The sequence below is a fragment of the Varanus komodoensis genome, unplaced genomic scaffold (genome assembly GCF_004798865.1).
Source record: "Varanus komodoensis strain SLA01 unplaced genomic scaffold, ASM479886v1 scaffold77, whole genome shotgun sequence".
In the NCBI taxonomy this organism is placed as follows: Eukaryota; Metazoa; Chordata; class Lepidosauria; order Squamata; family Varanidae; genus Varanus; species Varanus komodoensis.
In genome coordinates this window covers 2937157-2964630 of record NW_025336442.1, presented here as the reverse complement: position 1 = coordinate 2964630, position 27474 = coordinate 2937157, and the positions used below count along the sequence as shown (strand labels likewise).

The 27474-nt window shown below is 50.1% G+C and overlaps 2 protein-coding genes across 8 annotated transcripts in view; one reads left to right on the top strand and one right to left on the bottom strand.

Annotated features, from left to right (window-relative positions):
• Positions 1–158: 158 nt before the first annotated feature.
• SLC31A1 (solute carrier family 31 member 1) lies at positions 159–25310 on the bottom strand. 2 transcript variants are annotated; one of them, XM_044453064.1, is made up of 6 exons: positions 25216–25310; positions 19397–19559; positions 8007–8186; positions 7681–7753; positions 7135–7303; positions 159–5484 (listed from the first exon to the last, which is right to left on the bottom strand). In XM_044453064.1, exons 3-6 carry the CDS (start codon positions 8133–8135, stop codon positions 5283–5285), a joined length of 573 nt encoding a protein of 190 aa, XP_044308999.1. In that variant the 5' UTR covers positions 8136–8186; positions 19397–19559; positions 25216–25310; the 3' UTR covers positions 159–5282. The 2 variants fall into 2 exon arrangements, with proteins under 2 accessions (XP_044308999.1, XP_044309000.1); XM_044453065.1 differs by lacking the exons at positions 19397–19559; positions 25216–25310 and adding an exon at positions 19264–19357.
• A 166-nt stretch (positions 25311–25476) lies between these two features.
• FKBP15 (FKBP prolyl isomerase family member 15) overlaps positions 25477–27474 on the top strand; it is a 34806-nt gene continuing 32808 nt past the window's right edge. For 3 of the 6 annotated variants that reach the window (XM_044453103.1, XM_044453104.1, XM_044453102.1), the window contains exon 1: positions 25478–25681. In XM_044453103.1, coding sequence (XP_044309038.1) covers positions 25629–25681 — 53 coding nt within the window. In that variant the 5' untranslated portion in view covers positions 25478–25628. Of the gene's footprint in view, positions 25682–27233; positions 27314–27474 lie in introns of all 6 variants that reach the window. The other 3 variants (XM_044453106.1, XM_044453105.1, XM_044453107.1) reach the window with 3 other exon arrangements.

Sequence of the window (27474 nt, the reverse complement as noted above, 5' to 3'; positions counted from 1 at the left end):
CAACCATGGAAGAAGTATATAGTCATCAGGACCAGCAGCTGTTGGGGTCACCGCCCCCTCCAGCAATCGGCTCAGCCCTTCTTTAAAGCATCCACAGTGCTGGCCAGCACACCTCCTTGTTCTCGCACCCTGACAGACCTGTTCATCACGCCACACGGTTTCTGCAAGATACGATTCTGTTTTATTAGATACATACAGAATGATCGATATGTATAAAATATAATGGATTCAAGGTACAGCCAGCGCAGCACTGTACTGCAAGAGACGACACACGCTCTGCACACAGGTTAAAAGGCACCATTGTTTCTTGAGCACAGCCGTGGAGTATGGTACCATCAACTCAGCCCTGTGTGGGCTGGAATGAAGTTTGGCCACTGGTCACAGCAAGAGCTGACAACACTTTTTTCCTTCCACAATCTTACACAAGACAGGCATCAAGACAAAAAACATGGGTAGAGCGCAGAGGTCTCTCCCTCCACCTGAAGTGCAGCGAAAGAGCGAGTTTGCCAAGGACGGGGCGAGACATACATCTGCAACAGGGCTGGGGATGCTGGGAGCTGTAGGATTGTCTTTTTTGCCTAGCTAGGCGCAGGGCTGCACCCTCACAGAGCAAGGCTGGCTCCATTACTGCTGCTCGCTACCTGTGTCCAGCCTTTCGGCTGGATGCCTCCAGGGTCTGCTTCAGATCCGCTGCCTGGGAACACGCATCACGCGTGTTCCTTTGGGGAGCTGGCTGGTGACACTGGGGACACGCAGCCAGAGGGAGCTTGTGGCCCTACAGAGCGCCACGAGGGTCAGTGCTCTGCAGCCCCTTTCTAGTGGGCAGAAGCCATTGCATGGAGGGAAGGAGCCAGTGCAGCCAAGGGGGCACAGCCACCCATCCCTGCTGTAGACGCTTGGGCGCAGATGGGGCTAAACCGGCACGCCCCACTGCCAGCAGCTCGTGATGGCCTTGCAGGCTGCTGTGGAAAGCGTAACAAATTTGCCCAGCCAGCTGTATCTATGCATCTGTGTGGGCTGCATGGAGGGCCTGTTTGCACCACAGAGACAGAGACGGTGGCAGGCGGCACTGACTAGGCAGAAAGGCCACGGTGAATGACTGTAGCCGTTGGGAGCGGCGGTTTTGGGAGCAGCGGCCATGAAGCATCAAGTCTGCAACATTCTGTGCCAATGCTGGATGCAAGAGGAGGGCATCCTCGCCGAAGAAAGCATAGCGAGCTCTGCAAATGGACGCAGGGAATTGCAACAAGTTTGTTTTATTTTTAATCTGGCTGAGATTATTCTCTGGGCAGCTTCCCAAAAGCTGAATGACAAAAACAAAGAGCCAGTCCAAAATGTTGCGAGTCCTTCCTGGGGACATGCAGCTGCTCCACGGCAAACTGATTTCCTCTGGAAGAGCTGATTCAGTCAAAAGGACGTCAAGGGGGTGTGGAATGGGGGCCCAGAGCCGTTGTCCTGCATGTAGGGACACCCTAATACCTTTATTGTGGCTGCTGCCCAACGAGAACTATTTGCTTTCCATCTAACATATACTGCGAAATACAATAAATGATGCACTTTAAAGGTCAACAGCATCCATGATTCTGTTCTAAAGCAAAGTTGGGCAGGAGGTAGACGGACACTGATGTGGGGATGGAGGGGAAGCACAAGTTGCAAAAGGTTAGCCAGGTTCTCCAACTCCTGGTTGGTTGACAGCAGTGGCATTTATGTGCAAACCCCAAGGCCCTGATTCATGAAGGTTATTTTAGGTGGGTTGTGGGGGACAGTAACTTTGCCCCCCTTCAGCATCAGATTGGCAGGCAGCTTCAGGATCTAATGAAACACAAAATATACCTTTCTCTACTCTGGCCACAGAGGGGAGTGCCACAAGAAACCAGATCCCTTCCATGTGAGAAAAAAACATTGGATTTACTTGGCAAAGAGGCTCAAGTTGGTGACCACGGGATGGGTGTGGACTGGAACTCACCCAATTCCCCTCCAGCACAGTCACTGAGCATTATGGGAGTTGTAATCTAATAAGCTGGAGGGCACCAGTTGTGTAACTGTATCACTGGGGTACAGTGGTAGTTGTTGATGATGGATTTTACGGTGGAATTGGACTAGCCTTCCAGCTGCATCAGACTACAACTTTCATCAGCCACAGCCATCGACCATGCAGGTTGTGCTGATGTGGACCAATAGAGCCAGACTGCCTAATATGTGCTGGCTGAGCCCCACCATTGGCTATAATGGCTTAAAAGAACCTCCATGTTCAGGGGCAATAGGCTGAGAAATACTTTGCTAGACAGCAGCAACAGGAGGGCTGCTGCCTTTAATGCCTTGCATGTGGGCGTGGGGGAGGCATGTTCCTGCCCCCCCCCCCCGGGGAGATCAGATGCTACACTTGGAAGTCATGTGTGGTGAGCTAGTGGGGCATTTCTAAACCTGGGGCCAGCTGCGCTCATGAGACCCTCAGGCTGCAGCCCTGTGCAGGGTGTGCCAGAACAATTGGCTAGGCAGGTGGTGAGGCCTTTCTCTGTGTCTCCTTGAACAGACCTGGGCAGGGAGGAGGCAGCTCTCGCCACGTTTCGGTCTCCCTGTCAGCAGAGCCTACGTATGGCTGCAGAAGCCGCCATCTGAAGCCAGAACCACCAGCCAAAGGGAAAGGCAGGAAGGCGGCGCTATGTCTGCACACACTGCCAGGAGGACAGGCGCTCCTTTTCCTCGGACATCAACGCAGCCGGCGCCCCTGCGTTTTGGCAGGCCGAGCAGCCACCTGGGTTGCTTTTACCACCAGCTCAGCTGCACTGCCCAAGAAGCTGATCGCTATGCGGCTTTCGATTCAGGACGCCCTGGTGCCAATTCCACCTCTGCTCCGCTTCTGTGCTGGTGATTCCAAAGCTGTGCTGCTTGGCCCTTCTGTTACTTATTAGCACAGGTGTTCAAAAGGAAGGAGAACATAACATCTTTTTGAAGAGGATACAACTGTTGTCTTTAACTGCCTTAAGGAATGGAACCTTGTTGACACAATGTCTGTCAAAATCAGCCAGAGCAAAGCAAACTCTGGGTGCTTTCGAGGTGCCAAAGATCCCACCGAGTTTTGCAACCACGGCTTCTTATGAAGAAACTCCCTACAGAACCCCACGGCCTTGGCTAGCACAAGCTGCGTTGAGGGGAATCTGCTCTGAGAGTGTGTCTCGCCTCATCTCGAAAGCTGCCGAGGGAGGCAGTGATGCACCATTTAGAAGCTGACCATTAGCAGCAGGACTGGCTCCAGGCACTGGGGGCTCCTTGGGGAAGACGTGCTCAGGGGACTTCTCCCTCAGTGAACCTGCCTTCACACTGCCCAGGTCACCAGTTGCTCATCCTCTTTCTCATCAGGAGCTTGCTTGACAGGCTGACGGCCAACAGGGAAAGAGCCCATGGCTGCAGCTGCTCTTTCTTGCCCACTCTGTTGCCGGGCCCAGAGGGAGCTGCCCAAGCAGGGTGCAAGGAGGAAGAGAAGTCCATCTGGGGGGGGGGGGGGGCGGCCTGTGCCGCCTCCTAGGTGCCTGGTTGTGCAAACCTTCAGTGCCAGCCCTAGCCCTCTTTTCTTCCCTGCTGCAAAACTACTCTCTTGCATGAAACTAACCCTGCTGGCAGGTTTCTTTCCCCATGTTCTCCCCTTGTATTTTGGGTCACTGGCTGACACTTGCTGTTTATGCTTCTGGCAGACTTGAGGGTGGGTAGAACAGACGAACTAAAGCTTATGACACTTTATAATGACTGCAGCATTGCACAATAGCACCGTAGGAGGAATTCAGCAGCAAGGTTCCGACTCCACTCTCCCTTGCAGAATTCGTGGAGGGGCGGAAATGGTACAAGGGGCACAGTCCTTTTGGGGAATGGGTGAATACTTTCTGCAGGCCTTCTCCAGAGAACAACACCCTCTCTCTTTCTGCAGGGCCCTGCGTATATCCTGGCATGAGCCTGCACTCCTGTTTGAAACCAGGTTATCTTTGTGAGTGGCTTCCCAGTGCAGTTAGGAAATTACAGGAGCTGTAATCCCAGCACAGGCCAGGAAAGACTATCCTAGAGCATATCAGGAACTTCTGAGTTCCTGCCAGCTTCTGAGATGCTGGTTTTGCCCTGGTAACAGCAGAGCAGGGGAGAAATCAGCACCTTCTTAAAAGTTTCTTGCCCCATTCAGGGTTGCAGCTGCGAGCCGAGATGGAAGAACCCTGGCCTGCCTTTTGATGCAGGAAACGGGGCACTTCCTTGCAAGTCATTCCTGCCCACGTAGGTAGAGATGTAGCAGGAAAAGCAGTGACTTCAGCTCAGAATGGAAGGAGGCCTGGACTGCTGGCACAGACAGAGCTTAAGTCTCCTCAACCCCAGCTTTGTTCGAGGTAGTTCTAGGCTTAGATGTAAACGATGGAGCTGCTTTCCTGCTGCCTCTTCCTGCCTGCAAGCCAGAAGGGGGCTAGTGCTCATTTTGTCGCTGTACCTGCTCCTGCTTTTTTAAAAGGTTGCTTTACGGTCTGCATGTTTCATGACTGAAGGATGGTGCCCAGTGCACTACGGAGCTGTGGGCTGCTCACGTAGGCCTGCCTATCAGTTATGGCCCACGAACAGCCCTGAGGTTGTTTGGGAGCAGCAGGCCTGCCAGGCAAGACTGGCTGGCCTGAGGACTGAAAGCACATCCAGCCGGCAAGCACAGAGGGCTAGAACCAGGCTAGTACAACTGGCCAGTTTGGGGCAGAGGAGGGGAAAGGAAAAAGGAGTAGAAAGCTAGATTCAGATGCTGAGGGAACAAGGCACCAGCAGCCTCTGTGCAGATGGCGCAGGCCCTGACTGCCAAGCAGGGAGAGTACTGGCCTGACGACAACCGTAGCTTTGATCAGCCACTGCCGATTAAATTAGGACCATTCAATGACCATGCCCATAAATCCAGCCTTGAAAGTATTCTGAAAACAAACATGGAATCATTATCTGGGCTTCTTGCCCACTATTTTCAATCAGGGTACAGTCTAAAAAATAATAATAAAATGATCAGACCTGCTAATTGTATCTATGCGGTAAGTCAATCATCCTGCGTTAGGATGCTCGAAGCTGGCTGTTGGCTCTCGTCCCACCACTCTGGTGCTCCCCTCCTCGGAAGAAGGTGATGATGTGGGGGGAGAGGAGTGAGAGGCCCGGGCACCGTCCCAGGAACGGAATGGAACGTGGTGGGAAGGGCACCCTACGGATTATCTCAGTGTGTTTCTACGAAGCCTGGTCCTCGAAGGCTTCAGGGAGGGCCAGGGTAAACTCGCTGCCTGGCGTTAATGGCAGTGCTCTGTGATGTCCACCACGACCGCCTTCTTCCAGCTGAAGAGGAAGTAGCCCATCCCTGCCCCGGCAGCCACGGCAATGCAGAGGTAGCCATTGTAGGTCATGAAGATGAGCATGAGGAAGTAGCTGACCACCACCTGGATGATGTGCAGGATGGTCTGGAAGAGGTGCGGGAAGCTCAGCATCTGCTGCCTGAGGAAGAACAAGGAAGGCAGGGGAGAAGAAAAGTTAACAGTGTGTGCTGCAGGAATAGGGATGGCAGGAAAAGTCAGGAACTGGATTCATTGAAGATCTGGTCACTGCTGTTATTAGTAGGGAGAAAAATAAACTGCCCAATTTTCCAAAAAGCTATGAAGATGGTATTACAGTTAATCCCTGGGTTTTGAACGTCTGGGTTACCCACAACCCATACTTGTCTCTAACAAAAAGGCATGAGTATCTCTAGGGAACTACGTGATGTGTTTGGTGATGTGTTTCTCAGTTGCCACATAGTTCCCTAAAGATGCAGTATGTACGTTCTTTTTGTTCCACAGTGCCCAGATGCTGGACTTCAGTGATAACCCCCTCCTCACCCTCCAGCAGCACAATCAAACCCAGACTTTCCAGCACCAGGTCTATCTCCATCATCATCAGTTAATGGTATTAACTGATATTAAGCTTAATGTTAACTCAAGAATGTTCTAAACTGTTTTAAGAACTGTATATTTATTTATTTAAAACTTTTATATGCCATAACCACAGGCCTCGGCATCTCGGGATGGCTTACAACATAGAATTAAAACAATAAAACAGTAACAAGTACAGTAAAATTATATAAAACAACAAAATAAAAAACAACTGTTAATGATAAAATTAATTTTTTAAAATAGCCGTTAAATAAAAAGGTTTTAACCTGGCGCCGAAAAGAATATAGACTTTTACACATACATACAGATTCATAAAGAATATGTTTACACATACATACAGATTCATGCTCTTCTCTCTTCAGTACTTGTAGTTTCTGTATTATTGTATTATTTACAATGCAGTATCGTATTTATGATGTTTTCGTCAATATGAAAGTGTTTCTTAAGTGTTTCATATGCATAGGAAAGTAACACACACACACATACACAAGACAAGCATTGCTTACTGATGTGATCTGACTTACATACAAATCCAACTTCAGGTCATTCTCAGGAACGGAACTTGTCCATCACCCAGGGACTGCCTGTAGTCAGGTCGGGAGCTAAGCAACAAGATCTAGCTAGAAAGGAACTGGGCAGTCTGGGGCTGGCAGGGGAGGGATTACCCCACCATTTCTCTCATGTTCGGGGCAGAATGCCTCCTGACACCCCAGGGGTCCCTAGGCGTTCTGCGGAGTGGGTGCATTTGCAAGCTGGAGTGTTGCAGGTGTTTTCAGAAAAAGGTGGTTGTGTTGAGGGACTTGTGCATCCATAAAGTGGCTGCTATGGGGGTGCAGGTGCCATCACTGAAGACCCATTTCTGATAAGACAAACTGGTGAGATGAGAAGAAAGTTAAGTTGCCAAAGAGCCTAAGCCCAAGGAAGAGGTGTGGTCTGGGCCCTGAAGCAAAAAGGCCCGCTTTGAAACCCAAATAAACCAGCACGGAGCTCTGTAGCATACCAACCTCCCTGCTGAGAGAGTGACTAAATTAAAACATCTTAAGAAACAAAATAAAAAGCAGAAGGGGAGGGAAACCTGGTGGATGCCAAGAGAGGGGTCTGTGGGCACTGACTGCCAGACTGCGAAAAGGGGGAATGAGTCGGAAAGGACCAATCCAGCCTGACCGTGTCCCAACTGCCTTCCCCACATCTCCCAGGGAGCTCAGGCTCTACTCACCCGACGGTTTTGTGTGTCTCCATTAACACGGTGCCATTTGGTCCTGGGACAGGCATAGAGTTGTAGCGGATGCTGACTTGTGACTTCCGGAGGAGGCTCTCGCGGGCAATCTTCAGACCCTCGTAGAACATGGCCAGGAAGAAGATGGCAATGAACGCACCGACCATTTCTGTCAAGACACGGCAACGTCGGGGGGCGTTGTCACATCAGCCCCATTTGCATTGGCCCTGCCCACCCACAGGATGTAGCCCCAAATGTTTCGCTGAAACAGGAGTTGGCCCTTGGGCTGCCAAGTTTCAGTGTCCTGCCCTGTTCCACTGATGGGACTGAGGGCGCAAGAATGGACTCCCAGTTACTCTTCTAGGCTGGGACAATCCATAAATTGCAGCTCTTATGTAAGTCACAAATCAGCTGGCCCTGGAGGGAGGCTCCTGGGAGCTTTTTGGCACCTGGATTGGACCCCCACTTGAAGATGCCTTGCCGGAGACCTGAGGCCAAGGGACTAACCATCTGCCTTGGTGACACCAAGCCGACTGGCTCACTCACCTCCAGCCGTGTTGATGACGAGCCCCGAAAACAGCAATGGCACATCCTTATAGCCGAAGTAGAAGGTCATTTGCTGCCCAGAGACCAAAAAAGAAAAAAGTCTGTTTTAACACTGGAAGACTGTGAGCAGGAGGGTCTTCGGCCAGTTCCCCAGCCCCAACCCTGAAACCACAGGCGAGCTTTTAAGCTCCCCAGAACCAAGGCTTGGTAAAAAGATTGGCCAACAAGTGATCCTGGGTACATTTAGAAAGACCTCGTGAGACGCATCTCCTTCCAACCACACCTGGAGTAGCAACAAGGAGACGACTTTTGGGGCTCTGGCTCACCATCATCATCATCCCTCCGCCATGCATGTGCCCTGGCGTGGTGTGGTGGTGCGCGTGAGGATCCGAGGTGGGCACGGCTGCGCCGGTTGTATTGTGGCCCATGTGCATCATGTGGTGATCGGCAGACATCGTGGCGGGACTGGCGAGGCACTGGAGACAGCTGGGGATGCTGGGCAGAGCCTGGGAGACACAGACAACAGCGGGCGTGAGCGCTGCCTGCTACAGAGGACGCATGCGCAGAGCCTTTCCACACAGCCTGGAAGAGGATGGGCCCTTCGACCAAAGCGATGTGCGTTCTGTGCCAAGACCGAACACTTTAGGAATCTAGAATTTAAACATGCGCTTTATTTCTTTAGTTAAAATCTTTGTATGCCACCCAATTGTGCCACAGCACCTCTGGGCAGCTCACAACCTTGAGATAAAAACACAATAAAAACCCTAACTTTTAAAAAGCAATTTTTGACACCAGGGATCCCCAAGACCTTTGAGCCGGTAGATTGGGAATGCTAGGATTTGTAGGTTGCTTGCCCATTTGTAAAGTGGCACAGCCAGCCACAAAAGATCCATTCCCCAAAGCTGGCAAACTGGGTCTTTTTTGACAGGGGCTATGCTTCTCCATCAAATCCTGAGAGTCGTGTATTGGATGCCTGCCCAGGAGCACTTGACTCTTCTGGATCTCTCTGACCAGAAAGACTGAACTTTCCAGCAAAGCTAGAAGCTGTGTGTTGAACATATTGTGTGGGAGATTCGGAAAAGGCGAGATCAGCCTGTGTGAGGGTGCTCCCCGAGTCGCCAGCCTCCAGACGCGTCTGTGGATCCCCTTCAGAAGGAGGGCAACCCCTTGAGCTGCCACCTGTTGTGTTCGTGGGGCAGGGAAGAGGAAGGCAACTCTGGAGCCGCAGGCAACGTGGTGCTTTCTTGCTCGTTTGGCGATGCTGAAAGCTTGACCTCAGCGCCCTGAGAGGCTGGAGGGGCTGAGGAAGATGCCCCACCCTCACACAGCCCTGCCTGCGCCTGAGACTGCCGCCCTGCCGAACACCTCAGGGCCAAAGTGCACCAGCTACAGGCTCCCCTCACCAGGCCACAGGCTCCAGAATGATCTGCACCGTTCTCCCAGGCCCCTTCCCCCTCCCTGCACCCCAGGAAAAGGGGAGTGCGAGCAAACGGCAGCTGCGCCCACCGTTCCTGCCATGCCAGGGATGAGCCATCGGTGATCCACCAGCAGTTTGGCCAGTCTCTTCCCTGGGGGCCGTTTACTAGTGAAAGAACAATACGCGAGATGCAGAAACGTTTCCTGCCAATAGAGCACTTGAGTGGCTTAACAGAGAGGTGCTTTAATCAGATTTCTGTTTGGATACTGCAGATCTGGCCATAATTGTTCATAAAAGTGGCCGCCGCAGGGCTTGGTTGTTCTCCAGCCCCATTTTAAATTGCATCAGCTCCAAAGTCAATCATCTGGGGGCTCTAAATGCTCCTAACTGGCAGCTCTGCATATGGCTGGGGACAGAGCACCAAAAAATCACATTAGTGTAGAGAGATAAGCAGGAGCAGAAAGGTCCTGGCTTGCCCAGGGCAACTTTGCCCCTCCCCAGCGTGTCCTTCTAACGCCAGCCATCAAGCAAGGGGCATTAAGCACCGAGAGGGCGGGCCTGTAATCCATTTAGCTGCCACTTCCGGATGGAAAAGCTGCGTGGAGATGAAATCGCCACCTTCTGTCCTCTGATGCTCAAACAGCCTCTGATTTGGGAAAGAGAACAGATGCTCCGCACAAACCTTAGGCTTAGCTAGTCTGCAGAGGAGGGGGCCACAGGGGGGTGTGGAAAGCGCCAGCCTCCAGCCGTGCGACAGGACAGACCCCATCCCCACCTTCCACCACCTGGAGCATGAGAAGGCCTGGCTGTGTGTGGCTGCAAGCAAGTCACGCCAACCGCCTGCAGTGAGCCCTGAAGTGGATGCTGGCCACCTGTTCAACGCAGGCCTCAGAATGGCCCCCTGGAGGGTCTGCGGCAGCCCCCCACCCCAGTCACCGGTCGCTGGGTAGTGTCCCAGTCCTTGCACACGCTGCTTTCTCCTCTCAAATGTCTTTTCTGTGGCACCAAGATTTAAACTAAAACAGGCTGGTGTTTGGACCCACCCCGTCAAGGCCCTTTCCCCCTGCCAAACTCTCCACATGGACTTCAGCCTCCAGCTGGGAAGACTTTAACCACCCTGCCTGAAAGACTATTCGAGAGTTTGACTGTGGCCGCTTAGCAAAGGACACGGGCATGGCCTCGGCAGGCTGCTGGGTATGCCACACGCCAGAAGCCCTTGTCCTGGACGAGCTGGTGAACAGAGAGAACATCCAGTGGCTGAGTGTGGACCTGGGAGTCCTGCATCTGAACCCCCCACCTGGCCCTGGAGCTCACCGGGTGGCTCTGGCCTTCCCGGCCTCACTCCCCCGGCAGGCCCACGCTCAGCAAGAGCCCCTGAAGTCCTCACCCCCTGGTTCCTGCCTCTCTGCCAGCCAAGCAAACAAGCAAGGGGGAATCACATCATGGGAGACAGCAGCAGGGGGCTGTTGGGGAGAAGGTGGCCTCAGTGAAGGAGAAGGTCCACCTTGGTGTCTCGCCTGAGGGACCTCCAAATTGTAGAGCCGGCACAGGCAACATGCCTCTGAGCACTGACAGCTGGGGAAGATGGGTGGGAGGGTGCTACTCCACTCACGCCAGCTTTTGGGAAAGCAGGAAGCTGGCTGTCCAGTGTGTGAACAAAATGGTGGAGATGACTTGTCTTCTTAAAATAAGCTTTTCTACAGGAATGTTTGCTTATATTATGCTGGATAGGGAACAACCCCCACTTCCTCTCGAGTAAAACTGCTTTAGGCTCACGAGAAAGAGGTTTGCAGCATGGCACATTGCTCCAGGGGCTCAAAAGGAAAAGTCCTACTGGGTGTCCGGAAAGCCATGGGCGAGCCGAAGTATGTTTCTGGATTCCAGCCAACATACGGATGTAGGGACAGGACCAAAAGAAACGCCCTAAACGCTAACACTACCACCTTCGCAGTGGTCAGACAAGCTCTTCTGAACACACGGTAATTAAAGCAAAGGATGAGCAGGGAGCCGTCAAAGCAAAACATACAGTAATTAAAAGCTGTGAATCAAATCCTACATGCCTAAGTATGATTACTGCACAGGAAAGCGGTGCTGCCTCCAAGGTTTTTCATTTTACTGATTATTAAATTATCTCTCACCCTTTTTCCTCCAAAGTACTGACATAAGTTTAAATTCTCCGCACAACTACCCTGCGAGGTAGGTTAGGCAAAGTGTCTATGACTAGATCAGAGTGACCCACTGAGCCTTGTGGCGAGCAGAAATTAAAGCCCTTTCATTCTTTATTAATATCCATTTATTACAGCATTTATAGCCTACTTTTTTGCAAGGAACTCAAATTGACTCACACAATCGTCCTCCTCTCCCTTTTATCTTCACAGCAACTCTGTGAGGTGGCAAGTGAACGGCTGGCCCAAAGTCACCCAGTGAAGTCCATGAGTAGGTGAGGACTAGAACCCGGATCTTCCATGTCCCAGTTCAGCACTCTGCACACAACACCACAATAACTGGGTGTCCAAGGAGGCACATAACCTCACTGTGCTTACACAATGCAAAACTCAGTAGGATAGTTCAGCCTTTCACACTAGGATACTCATGAAAGCGAAACGTGAGCTTAATCATGATCCTGGAAAACAAAAGACTTCGGCCCGCAGAGCAGCTCTTGGATCTCCCGTGCTTCGGCGTTATTCAAACCCTGCTCGTGGAGCCTGAGATTCCAGGTTAAGGAGGAGAAAATCTGTTAGCCCTGCTGGCAGGCAGATCGGGAAGCAATCACACACTAGGAAGTTCCACCTTGCAACATGAGATAAGGTAAAGGCAATCCTCCAATAATATGGTAACACAGCAGGTATTTCTGGTCTGAAAGAATCCAGAACCATCCCAAGGGCAGGCAGCAGAACACACACACACACAGCCCAGACTTGTTTTCCCTTCTCCCCAAATAAATTGTCTAGTCAAACATCAGGCAGACACAGCTGGCTGGGCTCCAGGTCTGTGTGTTCACTTGCTCTAACTCTGCTACATCTGAGCCACTTTGCTCCCACCTGCTTGGAATAAAAAAGCAAAGGGTACAGGTGAGTGAGAAGCCGTTTCTCGTATCGCCCGACACAAGTTCGGGACTCTTACCTCTGGCTAAGCAATTCTCAGAGCGAATGCCTGCAGAAGGAAGCCCAGGACTCTTCACACGCTCTGTGTCCCGCCAGTTGCAGGAGATACTCTAAAGCTTGGCATCATAAGACCAGAATGCGGCTTCCACTTTATTCCATTTCCTGATATTCATTGCCAGGGCTTAACTGTTTCCTCTCCAAAGCAAACAGCCGCATCCTGCAGCTCAGGAAGGCCCTCTGGACCTCAGCACTTGTACAAAGGCACTAATGCGAGTGAGCACACTCATATGGAAACATGAAGCATGTGCATGCTGGGACGGACAAACCAACACTGAGATCAAGGAGCCCTCTCTGTTTTATACCCCACACATTCTATCCCCCATTCCCTGACTGTCAAAGATAACATTTTTGGTCTTTCCTGTTTCCATGCATTGGACTGTGAAACTTTGCACAGCAGTTGTGCTGTCGCCCCACTCCATTTTCTGAAATGGATTGTATGCTTCTTGGGGCAGGTTCCTTAAAAAGAGGGATCCCCAGGCTGCTTGGGTTGGTGGGCACATGTGGAGCATTAAGACTGTGGTAGGTGCACCCACAAAGCTGCTGTCACAAGGCAGGGGATGGCCCATTCGGAAATGGCTACCATGAACATGGCTGACTGCAAAGCACTTCCTTCCAACAGGCAAACTGGTAGGATGAGAAGAAATTGGCTTGCTCACAATCCAGTGTCCAAGGCAGAGGATCTGAACTGCAAAACACAAGGCCACTCCTTGGGACCTAAATAAAGGGGGGGCAGTCCCTTGCTTTGCTCTGTGCCTGCCCCCTGGTTCAATACTTTCTCACCGAAAAAATACAGAGACATCCTACAGAGCCCGGACAACCTCAAGAGTGCAATGGGGTGCTCCAGATGTTGAGGTCGGAGGTCAGAAGCAGCGTGCTGCTTTCAGAACTGGGGCTGTGTGCATGGACCCCACTCAGCCGGACGGCTGGCATGGAAAATACTGAACAAACTGCTTCTCCAAGGTCATAAAACCAACCTTGGAGAGGAGGTAGAGGGGACAATTCCAGGAGGTGGAGCAGGGAAGTACTCGGGTGGTGCTCCAGCCTCCTTCCGAAGTGCTGCAGCTAAATGGCCAGAACAGAGGCATTTCAACTCTGTGGAACAAGGGGAAAACTGCACAAAAACTGCAGGGACCAGTCAAATGGCTAGAAATTGGGGGGAAGGGAGTGGGACCAGGTGAAGGGGGAAGGCCTCCTGGGGAGGGGTGCGTTGTGGACCCACTGCAGAAGCACAAGCCTGCTGGCCTTTTGCTTGTGTGCAGATGTATATTGCGGATCCCAAGAGGCGCCTGTGCGTGCTGCAGCGGCAGCAATCCCTCACTGGCTCTCCAAAGCTTGCCTGCAGCGGTCAGTCTAGGAACAAGTTGAAACGGGTCCTCATGATTGCAAGCACACACTTGACCATTCGCATCCAGCGGTACTGAAACACTCCGGGAGCCAATGTCTGCCGGGGGGATAGGCTGTGCCACTTTTCCAGCCTGCAAAATGCCTCTGCGCTTCAAAAAACAAACCAAGACACTCTTTGGGCTGTGTTCCCACAAGCTTAAGGCCACAACGCAGGGAAGAAAAGTTGCTTGCTTGCCTTTTCTTGACACCCGTCCAGTGCTACGACTCCACATCAAATGATGTCACTATTTTTAGCACTCGATCAAACACCTGGAGTGCGCTGAGAGTTCCCAGGGGAAGCCTTCATTTGTGATGCCCAATGCAATGGTTCAGGAGGCGGCTCACATTCATGACTGGGAATATGGTGTCACACAGAGCTATTCTCTGGGCCCTTTTCTTGGGAAAAAATGAGGGTTCTGCTGTGAGACCAGAGCATCTAATCCCGTGCTCAGCATCCTACAGTGGTCAAACAGACCTTTCGAAAAAGCACATAAGCAGAAGGCCAGATACTGAAGATGAAACTCAACTACTTTGGCCACCAAATGAGAAGGAAGGACTCCCTGGGGAAGACCCTGATGCTGGGAACAATAGATGGCAAAAGAAGAAGGGGACGGCAGAGGAGGAGGTGGCTGGATGGGGCCACTGGGGCGGTGGGTGTAGGCTTGGGTGGACTCTGGGGGATGGAGGACAGGAGAGCCTGGAGGAATGTTATCCATGGAGTCATGATGGGTTGGACACTACTTTGTGACTAAACAAAACAGAATAACTCTGCAGAACAGAGTAACGCCTGTATTCTGTTCTGCAGAGATAGTCTTCCTATCTCATAAGGCCCTGAACGAGTTTAGGATCAGGTTACCTGAAAGATCACCTTCCTCACAAGTCTCTTTCAGCACAAGGGCCAAGTCTCATTATGGAGGTGCTCTTGAGGGTTGCACTGCAGTTGCGGGGGGGGAGGGGGAAGGTAGGGACACCACACACTAGCAAAATACCCTGTGATGGTTGAACCACTCAAGCTCATGGCTCCTGAGCAAACAATAAGAATCCAGGCATTATAAACACAGGTGTCGCCTCCCATGGTTGTAAGGTGAGATTCCTACTATCCACTCCAACCAAGCGAAACTGTCACACACTATTTTCAAAGGAGGAAGTCTGTTCACACAACAGCCAGCTCCTTCCTTATGCACATGACTGTGTAATTACCTCTCACCATGATTGCTTAGGGATGTAAGAAGTATAGCTTGGCATATTGTTCTTGCTTGTAAGCTGGCAAGTAGACAGATAAAAACTATATAGGTTAGACCTTTTTGGAAAAAAATAATCTGCTTTCGCTCGTTTGTTTATCCCGATTCCTTCGTCCCTTTTTGCAAAACGAATGAACAGGAGAGGAGCACCACAATGCTCGTTCTACAACCAGCCGTCGTGTGACTTTGAACTCTGGGGCAGCACCCAACTTTGTCCTGGCATGGCAAGGCAGGTGTGCCAACTGATTAGAGCATTTTACGTACATCTGCACCTTGCTGGAAGCCAAAAGGCCAGAGTGGGAAGCAGTGGGCATTCTCCCACTCCGCCTTGAGGCTTTCCATGCAACAAGCGTGTGCCCCTGGAAAGTGCGTAGGTGATTGCGAGAGAGATGTGTGCTGGAGACTTACAGGGAAGTCAGAAATGCACACAAACATAAGCGAGGTGACTAGAATGGAGGCGGGGAGACGAGGTACAACTCCACTGTCAGAAATGAAGCGGAGACCTGTGGCAAATTGTCCCGCATCAAAGACAGCTGTGCGGTTTTAAAGACAAGCACGTACTGGGGGAGCCCTCTTGGGATTGTAAGCTTATTTTTTATGGCCTCTGGTCCCATCAGCCAGAAGATGTAAGACCCCTGGGAGATTTTATGTATACGTTTATGAGTTGCCTTTTGGCCTAAATAAGACACCCAGGACAACTTGTAATTAAAACTTGAAACATTTCTTACACATTAAAATGTTAAAAACATTAAAGCTATTTAAAGGCCAAGCGTGGGGCTGTAAGATTTAAGGAACAATCCTATGCACGTTTGGACAGAAAAAAGGCCTACAACTTTCAGCATGCCAACGTGAGAGTTGTGGAACCTTTTCTGTCTCAGCACGCACGGGACTGTGCTCTTACCATACTAAAAAGCCCAGTGGAAGGAAGGGGCTTGAACAGACCATTTAAAACTGAACAGACTTCTCCAAACAGAGAGCTCTCCCATGGAGAAGATCCTATATTCCCACCAACTTAATTTGTCAATGGTGGGACACACAGAAAGACCCCGTAAAGGTGATCTTCAACCAGAGGCAGAGTCATACGAATCTGGCAACTGGGCCAGATAAATGCCAGCACCTTAAGTGATGCCCGGAAATTCCCTGCAGCCGGAGCTGTAAATACGGAGCCAGTGTGATATGGTTTATGAATCATACACCAAGAAATCACCTGGTTGCACTAAGAGTACTTTCGAAACACTCTTTCTGGCTGAATCCCTTCCCTCTAACAGCAGGGAAAAGCGCAACTGGCCAATCCACAGCCAGAAAAAGAACTGCTCCTTTGGCCACTTAGGCTGGGTCTGCACAGCCCAAAAGCAGAATATTCCAACCTCATCGACTGGGGGCAAAGAAGGCTGGTCTCGCAGGTCTGTGTACTTGCCTGCATTTTTATTCTCTGTCATAAGCCATGTTGAAGCTAATTCAATCAAAGTGCCATTTTAAAAAGTCCCAGGAGAGCCACCACCACTGTGCAGAACGGGACTGGGGGCAACCAAGACCAGCGGGCTCCTCTTAGGCAGCTCATTCCCACCTACTGAAGGGTAGACCACACAGACAAAGCCAATGGGATCAGCCAACATCCAAACGACACTTTGAAGGTCTGTTCAGCCCCATGGCAGAAGACCCAGCCAAACTGAGAGAAAGTGGCTTCTGCAGTGGAGCCTTCGTGAGCTTCGTGTCCTTCAGAAGGCACTGTGATTTCCCTTCCCACCCCGTGACGGCTGGGGACAATGGGGGTTGCAACCCAGCACGTCCACTGTAACTGAGGGCCATTAAACTGGTGATGTGACATTTTCTGACTTCAGCTTTGCAAGAGGAAGTCTCTGTGACCTTAGATGAGCACAAAGGTTGCCTCCTTTTGATCAGTCAGGTGAGCTGGCAGCTCAGAGCTGGAGAAAGGGCAGGGACAGATACTGCCCTTTGTGACTGGTACAGGGATCCATTGGGATATCATAAAAATAGACCAGCAGCCAGAGTCCACAGAAAGGGAAATGCAACCCTCCCCTTCTCTCCAGGATATGAGATGGTAGCTGGGGGAGGCTCCAAACGTGGCATAAGAACAGGTGTTTTTCATGCCTGCATCCCAGGTTAAGAGGATGCTGGGCATTAGGAGAAACGGAACGACTGCTGGACACAGTTTGTCAGTTCAAGGATCCAGGGCACCAGTACTCCGAGCTTTCCACACTTTAGAACATCTCTGAATGGGCTGCTGGGGGGCTGTCCCTCCCCCACCCATTGCAAGTTGGCATCCCCACTCACAGCTGGCAGAAGACCAGTTTTCCACCCATGTGGCAATAGCTCAGCAGATCAAAGTTTTACAGAGCAGTTTCCAATGGACAAGCACTAACTGGATCCACAGTGTATACCTGGATGGTAATTATTAACTTCTAGGCTGCTCTGATTTCATCATGTTTTTTCTCCCAAAGCAGGGGTGCACCACCCTAAAGACCAGACAGCGTGTCTGCTGGAGTAGTGGGGGTGTCAAGGCACATAAACCGCCCCCCCCATATTCTGCTTGTCTTAAATTCATTCCAATAAATATTTTTTTCTCTTGGTCCCTTCAATGCTCCCTATAAACTAACCCCACGCGCTCACATATAGACATACCTTCCCTCTACTAGAAGAAGAAACACTCTCCAGGAAGGTATGAAAAGCCTGGTTGGATCAGAGCGAGCGTCTGCCTCATCCAACCGTCTGCTCACACGATTGCCAACCAGCTGCCCACCAAAAACCCACAAGCAAGACACGATTGTGCGGACCCTCCCCAGCAACCAGTAAGCACAGGGACACTGCCGCTGATGCCAGGGGTGGCGCATGCTCTGCTGTCAGAGACAGCCCCCCAGCGCGTGCCCAAATGGCACTTCAGAGCAACCACCACTTGTTCAGCAACCCTAAAACCTACACCCTAGACAAGGCCCAAGGGCTGCAACAGCGTTAGCCGTTGGGCGGCATAGAAATCAAAATACATACATATTTTTAAAATTCTTATGATTGGTCTTTGGGAAGATGCAAGAGTAAACTTGGACCTCTCCAACACGTGTGGTCTTTTCTGGTCAATTCCCTTGCAAGTTTAGGTGTTTCCTTTGACAGGTAAGGTAAAGTAGGGAACATACAAGAAAACTGACATGGCATTATTGTACAAAGGCTAATTTGCACAGCTGATGAGGACTGGGGGGGAATAATACTCAAAGAGAGGAACAACTTATTAACCCAATTCAGAAGCCTCAAAATGGCAGGTATGGGGAGAAGCTAAATGAGGATGTTCACCAAAAAGGGGGGCAAAGGCAGTGTCACCTGCCGAGACATTAATTCTCCTAATATAAGCACGAAACTGACAGCTCTCTAACTCTAACCCTTCCCCACGTTCATAGCTGGTCCAGAATAGGGAGATATGAACTCCCCACTTTCTATTGCTCTTTTCTGGAGCCCTAACTGCAGATCTTGTTTGCACGGGTGGCTCAGTATTATCTGCAAATGTGCATTCTGCGTCTGAGCTAAGATGCAAAGCAAGGCAAACCTTTTCATTTGCCACTGCTCTTCTTCGAGGCGTCTCCCCATGCTACTGCCATCGAAGAGAAGTACAGGTCTGATGGCCGAGCACAAACTTAATGGGTCCGCGGTCATCACAAGCATGAGCGTTTTGGATGCTACTGACAAGGCACTGCCTCGTGAAGACGTCTCAGAATTGGGTCTGGCTGGCCTAGAGTCCCGAAAGCACAGTATCGGCCCTTAAGAAGTTCCCTCATTGAGACGTGGCAGCCAGGCATGAAGCAAGGCTGTTTCAAGTGAGCCACAGCAGCACTGCAGAGTGTTCTCCAACCTCCTGAGAGCGCGCTTGAGTTCTGGAGAGAGTATTGTGGATGTTCTTAAAAAACCACTGCCATGGAGACAGCTTCCCCCTCCTTAAAGAGCTGCTGCACTGAGCATGGCTAGGCACAAAGCCCTCATTCTGCAGAACGCAAACAGGTGAGACCAAATAACTTAAATCGAAGGCAGAGGTTGGACTCTGAACTCCAAAATACACCATCTCTCTCTCAAGCCCAAACAAAGATGGTGCTGGGAGGTACTCTGCTTGACAGGATGCAAGTCTCCCATTTTTAAGACGTTTTAATTTAAAGGAAGTCTTAAGAAAGGGAATTTCAGAAATCAGAAGGTGCAGGGAACCTGGCTGGCACCAAGAAAAGTGTTTGGGGGCACCCCCTAGGGAACCCAGATAGTACAAGCATTGCAGCCGACGTCTACAGATAGTGTTTCCATCACTTTATCTACGGCTATCTACATTCATCCAGCTGCTGAAGTAGCCCTTCCCTTCCCGTCCCGTCCCGTCCCGTCCCTCACCTACCTGGAATCTCTTCTTGCACCAACCAGCAGCCTTCTGAGGGATTCGCCCAGAAGTCCTTCCCTGTGAGTTGCAGCTCAACCACCACAGTCACAGTAAGGAATATCTGACTTGGGAGAACACGATCTGCATTTACCTTCCTTCTGTTCTGCTTGAGGTAGAAAAGAGCAGCACCGCCAACAGCAGACTGTCAAGCGGAGGAAGGGAATTTTTCCCCCTGGTCCAGCACAGCACTGCTCCAGGAACTCCCACTTTGCATTAGCTCCAACTCCTGGCAACGGGATGTTGACGTCGGTTCACTGTCAATCAGGGGAAAAATACAAAAAGCTCTGACTATTTACTCAAGAGGAATGCCAGCTTTAGAGCCCTGGAAACCCAGGATGGTGCTTCCGGATAGGGGCAATGCCCTCATGAAGTTGATTTTAGCTTTGTGCCCACTTTTCATTAACACCATCTTGACAAGAAAAACACACAGCCCAAGGTCAGATGAGTCATATGCTGGGCAGAAATGAAGAGCAGGGATGCAGAAGGCAGCACAGTGCTGCTTGGTTTGCTGGTGCAGCGAATAGCTGTGTTCACATGTAACACGAAGTTGTGGTTTATTTCAACTGTGGTTTGTTTAGGGGATGCAGGTGGCACAGTGGTTTAAACTGCTGTGCTGGTTGCTCGAAAGGTTGCCGGTTCGAGTCTGCACAACAGGGTGAGTTCCCATTGCTCTGTCCCAGTTCCTGCCAACCTTGCAGTTCGAAAGCATGTAAATGCAAGTAGATCAAAAGGTACCACTTAGGTGGGAAGGTAACAGCGTTCCGTGCACTTCAGTGTTTAGTCATGCTGACCACATGACCACAGAGACTGTCTGTGGTCCGCTGGCTCCCTCAGCTAGGAAACAGAGATGAGCACCGACATGACTGGACTTAACATCAAGGGGAAACCTTTACCTTTACGGTTTGTCGCTTCAGCCATACATTTTCTTGCTCAAACAAACCAGGGCTTGTTTTCATTTCTCATCTGTTTCTCTCCTGGCTTTTCCTTTTTCAGGCTGCTCTTGCCCTTCCAAGGTGGACAGTAACACAAGCAAGCTATATTTAAGCCACACATTTAGTCCAGACATCCTGACAAACCATGGCAGATGTTAGTATATAACAAATTTCTGTTTTAGAAATAGATGGGTTGTCATGCATGGTGGGATATGTTTGTTCCTTCCACTTTTCTCAGCAACACGTGATCAGTTCCTTTGCAGGTTGCTGAGTATAACAATCCAATGGGTAGTCATTTCATGCAAACCAAGTCATGGCTTGAACAAGACTCTGTAAGTCAACAATGTACCATATTTGCAAGTTTGCAAGGAAGGGTTTTGACACCAATTTGGTTCACATATGATAAAATCCATATTATGGATTGCTTAAATTGTGTGTTGTCATTATACAAGAGCCTGAAATTATGAGTTGACCATGACCAATCCCTCCTGCTTCTGCAACACACACAAAATCAATAGTCTATTTTTGAATTGTGAACTGTGTTGTCTAAACTATGGGTTATTATTACGGGTGAACCCAGAACGGTGGGTTGTTCATAGGTTGTTCTGCCAAATTACAAAGGTGGCATACAAGAGGGGTTAAAAAATAATCAGCCATTCTACCTGCCAGTATTGCAGTGCCACAAAAGCTTTTGAGATAAGGAAGAAGAAAGCAGGTGAGAACCAAACAATGCAGGAATTGGCCAAACAATTTGTCATGAGCCGAAGTTTCCTCCTTTGAGCATTCAAAAGCCTCAGGTCATTTTTCTTGCAAAGTATTATTGACCCAGAAGCACAAATAACCCAGAATGAATCTCTGAGCAGGCACAGAGCTATTTGCTGAACACAATGCAGTAATCACCTTCAGGAGCTCTCCTTCTGAACATGCCCAGGCCTCATCTCTTCAGGAGGGGCTTTCTGGCCTCCTGTCCACACAGTAGTTGTCTAAGGGGGCTGTACGCCTCTGCCAATGCCTGCTCGTGGAGTCAAGAGCTGGGGCTCCCTGGTCTGCTTCTGAGAAGCACTCATTCTCAAAGTCCCCTCCCATCGGCTGTATATTTTGGTTGAAACCAACCTGTCCACCTGGGGAGCTTGGCCATCCGCATTAGCTCCCCTCATTTCAGGGTCACAGCTGAGTGGCCCTTCCTCCCCAACTCCCCTTTGATGTGTTTTACATTCTGATTCAGATTCTTCTAAAACCTGCCAGCGCTCATTGAGAACAAGAGCCCAGAGCAGCCATTCTTCTCACTCCCAACACAATCGATCAATTCTCTGACAGCCATTTGGGGGCTGATCTGGTAAATGACAAGCCATGGGTCAATTAAGCCATCTGTTGTTGCTACGTGTAAACTGAGGGACCTGCCAGATTTCAAGAAACCACACCATGGCTCAGTATTATGCTCAAACCAGGCCGATGTGTGAAGGCTCCAACCTGTCCAGGGTTCATCCATCTTGTGTGCCAGGTGCTGGAGACCAACGAAGGCTTAATCCCAATCCTAGGGGTGCTCCCTGCCTCCCCCGCAGTCCTAAACATGGGAAGAAGTCAGCAATTTGTTTTAGCTCAGCGCTTGCCAGGTGTCATTAGCAGACAGCCAAAACAAACCTCCACCTCCAAGCCGAAGGAGAGTGGCACCGAGGCAGAGAAAGCCAACATGCCCTTGCCTTCCTTGAGAAGCATTCCTGTGTCTGCTGGCCAGCTGAGTTTCCAACAACCACTCAGCAGCTTGAGCTGGAGGAGGCCAGCAGGGGAATGCTGGCTTGGGTCCGTGGCTGCTCAGTTGCCAGAGATTTAGCAACAGGCAAGCACAGGGGGAGTGGAAGCTGGCATCCTCCTATGACACCTCCTGAGCTGTAGCAGAACAGTCAAGGTGCTGGATTATCCTCGAGCTCGAGTTCCGCTGGAAAAATGCAGCATGACATCAGGTACAAAAGCCCTTGGGGCAGGGCCACACCCTGGCAAACACAGCACCTCCAAACACATATAAGATCCTGAAGAAGTTGGAAGAAGATCCTGAAGAAGCAGTAAAGCAGGGGTCTCAAACTCAACTGACCTGGGGGCCGCTGGAAATAGAGTCTGAGTGAGGCTGGGCCGCATCAAGTATTCCACCACCGTGGTGGTGGTGGGCCGCTCATCCCACGGCTGGCCCGGATGCCGCCGGCGCTTTGAAGGCAGCAGGGCCCCTCCCCCGTGCCCTGCTCATCCTGGCAATTGGCCCACGGGCCGCGAGTTCGAGACCCCTGCAGTAAAGTTTCTGCTCGCTGCTCTCTAGGAACTCCCTGCTGCAACCACGAGCGGAGGCATGCTCTGACTTGCTGAACTTCAGAACAGACCTCGAGAAATGATGCACAGGTTGGGGAGCAGAGCTTTTACCCATTTTCTGTGTGAGCAATAGGCTGTATCAGAAACATACTAGTTTCTAAGATGCCTCTCTTCACACAAACACACGCATCATACAATGAAAACAAAAACATACAAACAAGTAAAACAACTTGAAACAACAACTAAAATAAAATACCACAACATAATAAAATAACTAAACCCAACACAACAACAAGGAGTGGGACCCCGTGGTGCCGGGAAAGCATCCCAGGAAGTGTTGGATTTTCCAGATTCCCCTTCCTCAAACTTTAGATGCTGCCACAACACCAGGAGGCAAATGCTAAGAACACAGAAAGAGCTGTGGCACCTTCCAAGGTCACTCAAGTGGTATTGGATGACCTTCCAGAATTCTTTAAAAGGGGTATTCTGAGGGGTGAAAACCAGAGAGGTCAAGATACCCTCAGATGCCTGTTTAGAAGAAAATGTAAAGAAACAAAACACACATACACCGGACAGAGTAGCCAAAATTGCCTCCATCATTAGACTTCCACTGAGGATAGAAGCCTGATAGAAGAGTTAGAAACTTCCATCCAGAGAGGGGGCCCCCAGTGGCATTGTTCCCTGATCCCAATAAAGCAAGGAGCTTATGCTCTTCCTCTGTAGGGAAGGACACTCTCTTTAGCTCCTGTTCTCCCACTTTGCATTTTTGCAAGCACGCAAATCTTTTGCCCATCTAGCAACAACATTTGAAAAAGGCAGGCCCCTTCTCACACATTTGTCTGAATCAACGCCACACTTTCGGTCAAAGCAATAAGAAGTGAAGGTGCACAGAATTTGAATATCTTGTCTGTTTGGAAAAAAGTGCCTTTTAGAGACACAGCTCATGGGGGAAATACAGCTGGTTTCTGAGGCATCAATTCCAAATCAGCTTTTCGGAGAGTTCTTATTACAGAAGAGGTTTTTTTTTAGTTAATCCACAAAGTGTAAAAGACTTTATAAAATCAGTTCTTAATTCCTTTAGGAGAGCTGTGTAGCCAACTCGGTACACAAAGGCATTCTAAACCATGGCTAAACTTGGCCAAATGCCCAGAAAAGCAACTAGAGGCAAATAAGCACAGCTAAAAGCTCAGTTTTCCACAAAGTTGCAACAGAATAAATTCAGCAATATCAGCAAGGATTCAAGGTTCTAGCAGTCAGTGTCACATTTGAGAAGTCAGCCTAGCACAGGCCTGAAAAGCATCCTTCTGAAGATCTAAGTGTTAACTTTGTATTTTTGGAAATCTAGAGGATTCAAGGCTTGGAATGTTTCTCCATCTTTGCCGGGCAGCCTAGTCATTAAAGGACCAGTAGCCATCAAAGCAGAGGTGGAAAAAAACAAGCCATTCCTCTACGGGTCAGGAGAAAAACATTGCATTTCCAAGCATCCACACTGACTTTTTTAGATTTTGCATTGATGGCTCACATCAATTGAAAAGAGAGGGATTTGTAAACCACCCAGAGAGCTATTAGGGTGGTATATAAATGCAATCAATCAATCAATCAATCAATGGCTAATTTATAATATTATGTAGGTGGATATGTAGGATTAGATCATATACACCAGTCACCTGGAAAGCTAGTTCCATTGGCTGACAATCCTAGATGCATTTCTCCAGCCAGTGTAACCAATTTTTCTTTCCCACTACAACCTCCCTGAACTGGTGCCTCCTAAATGTTCTGGACTACAATTTCCAGGATTCCTAACCCAGGTTGGCTGTCTGGTGGGAAATGAAAATCAAAACATCTAGAGCATAGCCCACAACCTACAATTGGGTTGCACTGTGTGTCAATTCCCCCAAAATTAAAGCTCAAAGGGGGAGCTATGTAGCTTTCCAATGGATTTCTGCACATCTGAGCCTCTTGCACCCCAGGCCTGGTATACTGGAGATCCAATGGGCTGCAGTGGTTAGGATGCTGAACTGGGACTTGGCAAACATGGAGCTCCTTTGGGCCAATCACTGATTCGCAGCCTTACCTACCTCACAGGGCTGTTGTGAGGATGAAAATGGAAAGAAGCGGCAGGGGGACCCCCGGAAAGCCACTCTTCCTTGGCCCTTCTCTCTCCACTGCCCCTCCTCTTTGAAAGCCATTGGCTCCAATCCTCGCTTCCACTCATTCACCCCTCCAGCAAAGCTTCATCGCCCTGATTTATTTATTTATTTATTAAAACATCGCCGCTCCCACTGATTTTCTTCCCTTCTCATTAGCCAGGGCCCTTCCCAACATGGCGCTCCCGCAGATGGGGCTTGTGCAACAATTCTCCTCATCGCCAACTGCACAGGGTTGTGGGGAGGGCAGCACAAGTGCCTTCCACGTAGGCTGGGCTAAACTGGCTGGGAAGTGTGGGAATCGCAGCCAAGCTCCTCTCCAGCAGCTTTCGTTGGGGCAGGCAGGATACACCGTGCTGGCTGGGGATGGTGGGAGCTGTAGTCCAAACAGCGCGGACTACCTCAGGTTGAGCAAGGATGACCTCCTTTTCCTGCCCGATCTTCCCAGAGGGGACAAGAACCGGCACCGCCACCAGCCCCCTGCGCCGGGGCACGGCCCGGAACAGGCCGCCCTCCCCCCGTCATTCACTCACTGGCCGGGCGCCCGCGCTCTCCTCGCCGCGCGTCCCTCCCGACGACCTCTCCTCCCTCCGCCTCAGAGACGTGTCCGCGAGCAGAGCCGGCCGCCTGCCCCGCTCCCCCATTGGGCGCCGCGCGCGTCACGTGCTATCCCCACCCCTTCCCGCGCAGCCATTTCTGGTTGGCTCCGCCGCGCTCCGCCCAGGTACAAACCCGCGCCCGCGACAGGAGGAAGATTGAGCCTTCCGGCGAGTTGTAGCGGTCACGTGCTTCGGCCCAGCCGGCGTCCTTTCCTTTCTATTCGTCTCCCTCTTTAGCTTGGCCATCCCGGGGGGGGGGGGTGCTTTTTACGACATTGTCGGTCAACTCTTCGCCGCGCTTTGCGTCACTGCCCACCGGCTTGGACGGACGGACGGACGGCGGCGGGATGTTTGGGGGCGCCGAGGAGGAGGATGCAGACTTCTTATCTCCGACCGGAGGGTGAGAAAGCAGCAATCTCCTGAGGGGGGAAGAAAGAGCCCAAGTTTTGAGGGAGTGGTATCTGGAAGAGGAACCGGAAGTGGGGGAGAGGGTACTTCCGTTTTGTGTGCAATCTTCGCGGGGCTTAGCCCCACAGTGGGAACTCGTTTGTCCAGCATTTCCCATCCTCTGACGCCTCTCAAGCTCGGTTCTCTCTAAACTGTGTCGGACTGCAATTCCCATAATCCCCCAGGCAGCATTTGCTGTTTGCATTGAACAGGCCTAGAAAGCCTCGCGCTAATTCAGTCGGCCGCTCCCTAGTGCGGTAATTCCTATCACCGCAGCTTAGAGAGACACAAGTCAAGGCGGGCAGGAGGTTGGTGGGAGTTGCAGTCCAGGGAAAGACTGAAGGAGGCAGTGCTGGCAGGTCCAGGCTTTGGGCTTGTGCAGTGGTTGTTAAGGCTACTTCTGTGCATGCACAGGGTGCTTTTCACTCCTCCCATCTGCGAAGGGTTGAAAAGTTGCCTTGCCCGTGGGGTGGCGTGTTTGGGCCACAAATGACTTACAGACATTATTAGACCCCGAGGGACTTAATAATAATATTGTGACATGGCATTTCCTCAATGACTTTGGATTAGTTACTTCCTTTATTTTCTTCTCTCTCTTTCTTCCTAACCTACTTCATAAGATTGTTGTCAAGACAGAATTTTGGGACAGTTCACTGCTGTAAGCTTTGGGGAGGAAGAGTTGAATAAAATAAGTCATATATTATCATTGCTGTGAATGTGGGTTGGTGCTTTTCTGCAGAGGAAGGCAGCCCAGTGTCCTCCAGATGCTTTTGGTTTTAATTCCCACAGTGGTCATACTGACGGGGGATACTCCCAGCATATCTAGAGAGCACGAACTTGGGGAAGGCTAGTTTAATGGCTTGGAAGAGCCATGCACTTAATTCAAGTCTTATTATGGCAGCCTTCCCCAATCTTGCGCCCTTTAGATATATTTGACTGCAACCCATCATTCCCAGCCATCATGGCCAATGGTGAGAGTTGCAGGCTGAAACATTTGAAGAGCACCAGATTCAGGGAAGGATTTCTTAGTGCGTAACATCCACATAGAAGTTTCTGGGGTTCCCATTCTAGTATTGTAGTGCTCTGCTCAAAAGCACCAAGAAATATTTAGGAGTAGGAAGCCTCCATATTCCTGAGACTGAGCTGTTCCAAGCCAGCTCTGCTGATCCTGTTTAGAAATCTGTTTGCATCATTCAAAACATCTAGAGAGCACCTGAGTAGGAAAGGCATTATGAGTTTGCTAGTTGTGCGTGACCTCAGTCTTTTCTCCTTCTTTGATGGAGGATGACTGGCCAACCTTACAGGGTTATTTAGTAGGATTATTGTGATAATTCTGTGAAGTAAGTTATGAACGGCATGTCTGAACTCACATTTCTAAAACCACATATGCAGAAATGCTATCAAAACAGAGCTATGACTCTTCCCCAGTGCAAATATATGTATAAGTATGAATCAAGTCATGCATTTTTATTCCAACAAGCAAATATTGATTTATTTTCCAACAGTTAACCAGGACAAACAACATTTGATTGTTCTGTTGTAGAGATGCCTACATGTGCAGCCAGGAAGAATTCTATCACCCACGGTGACAACTTTGTTTATTACTACAATGCATTATTTGTAACAGCATTCACTTTAAATATCACTAGTAAGGGTGAATATGGAAACCACATTGCATTCCCAAAAATGTCTCTGCAGTAAGATGTGGGGTAACAGTCCAGTTATAAAAAATTGGAAATATTGCTG

What these genes read in the sequence shown, in the direction of transcription:
- SLC31A1 (XM_044453064.1), bottom strand. Translation starts at nt 8,135, where the DNA reads ATGTCTGCCGATCACCACATGATGCACATGGGCCACAATACAACCGGC. An exon ending in GCGGAGGGATGATGATGATG is followed by an intron (nt 7,754 to 8,006) that starts GTGAGCCAGAGC and finishes GTCTCTGGGCAG; the next exon opens with CAAATGACCTTCTACTTCGG. An exon ending in GAGACACACAAAACCGTCGG is followed by an intron (nt 5,485 to 7,134) that starts GTGAGTAGAGCC and finishes GTTCTTCCTCAG; the next exon opens with GCAGCAGATGCTGAGCTTCC.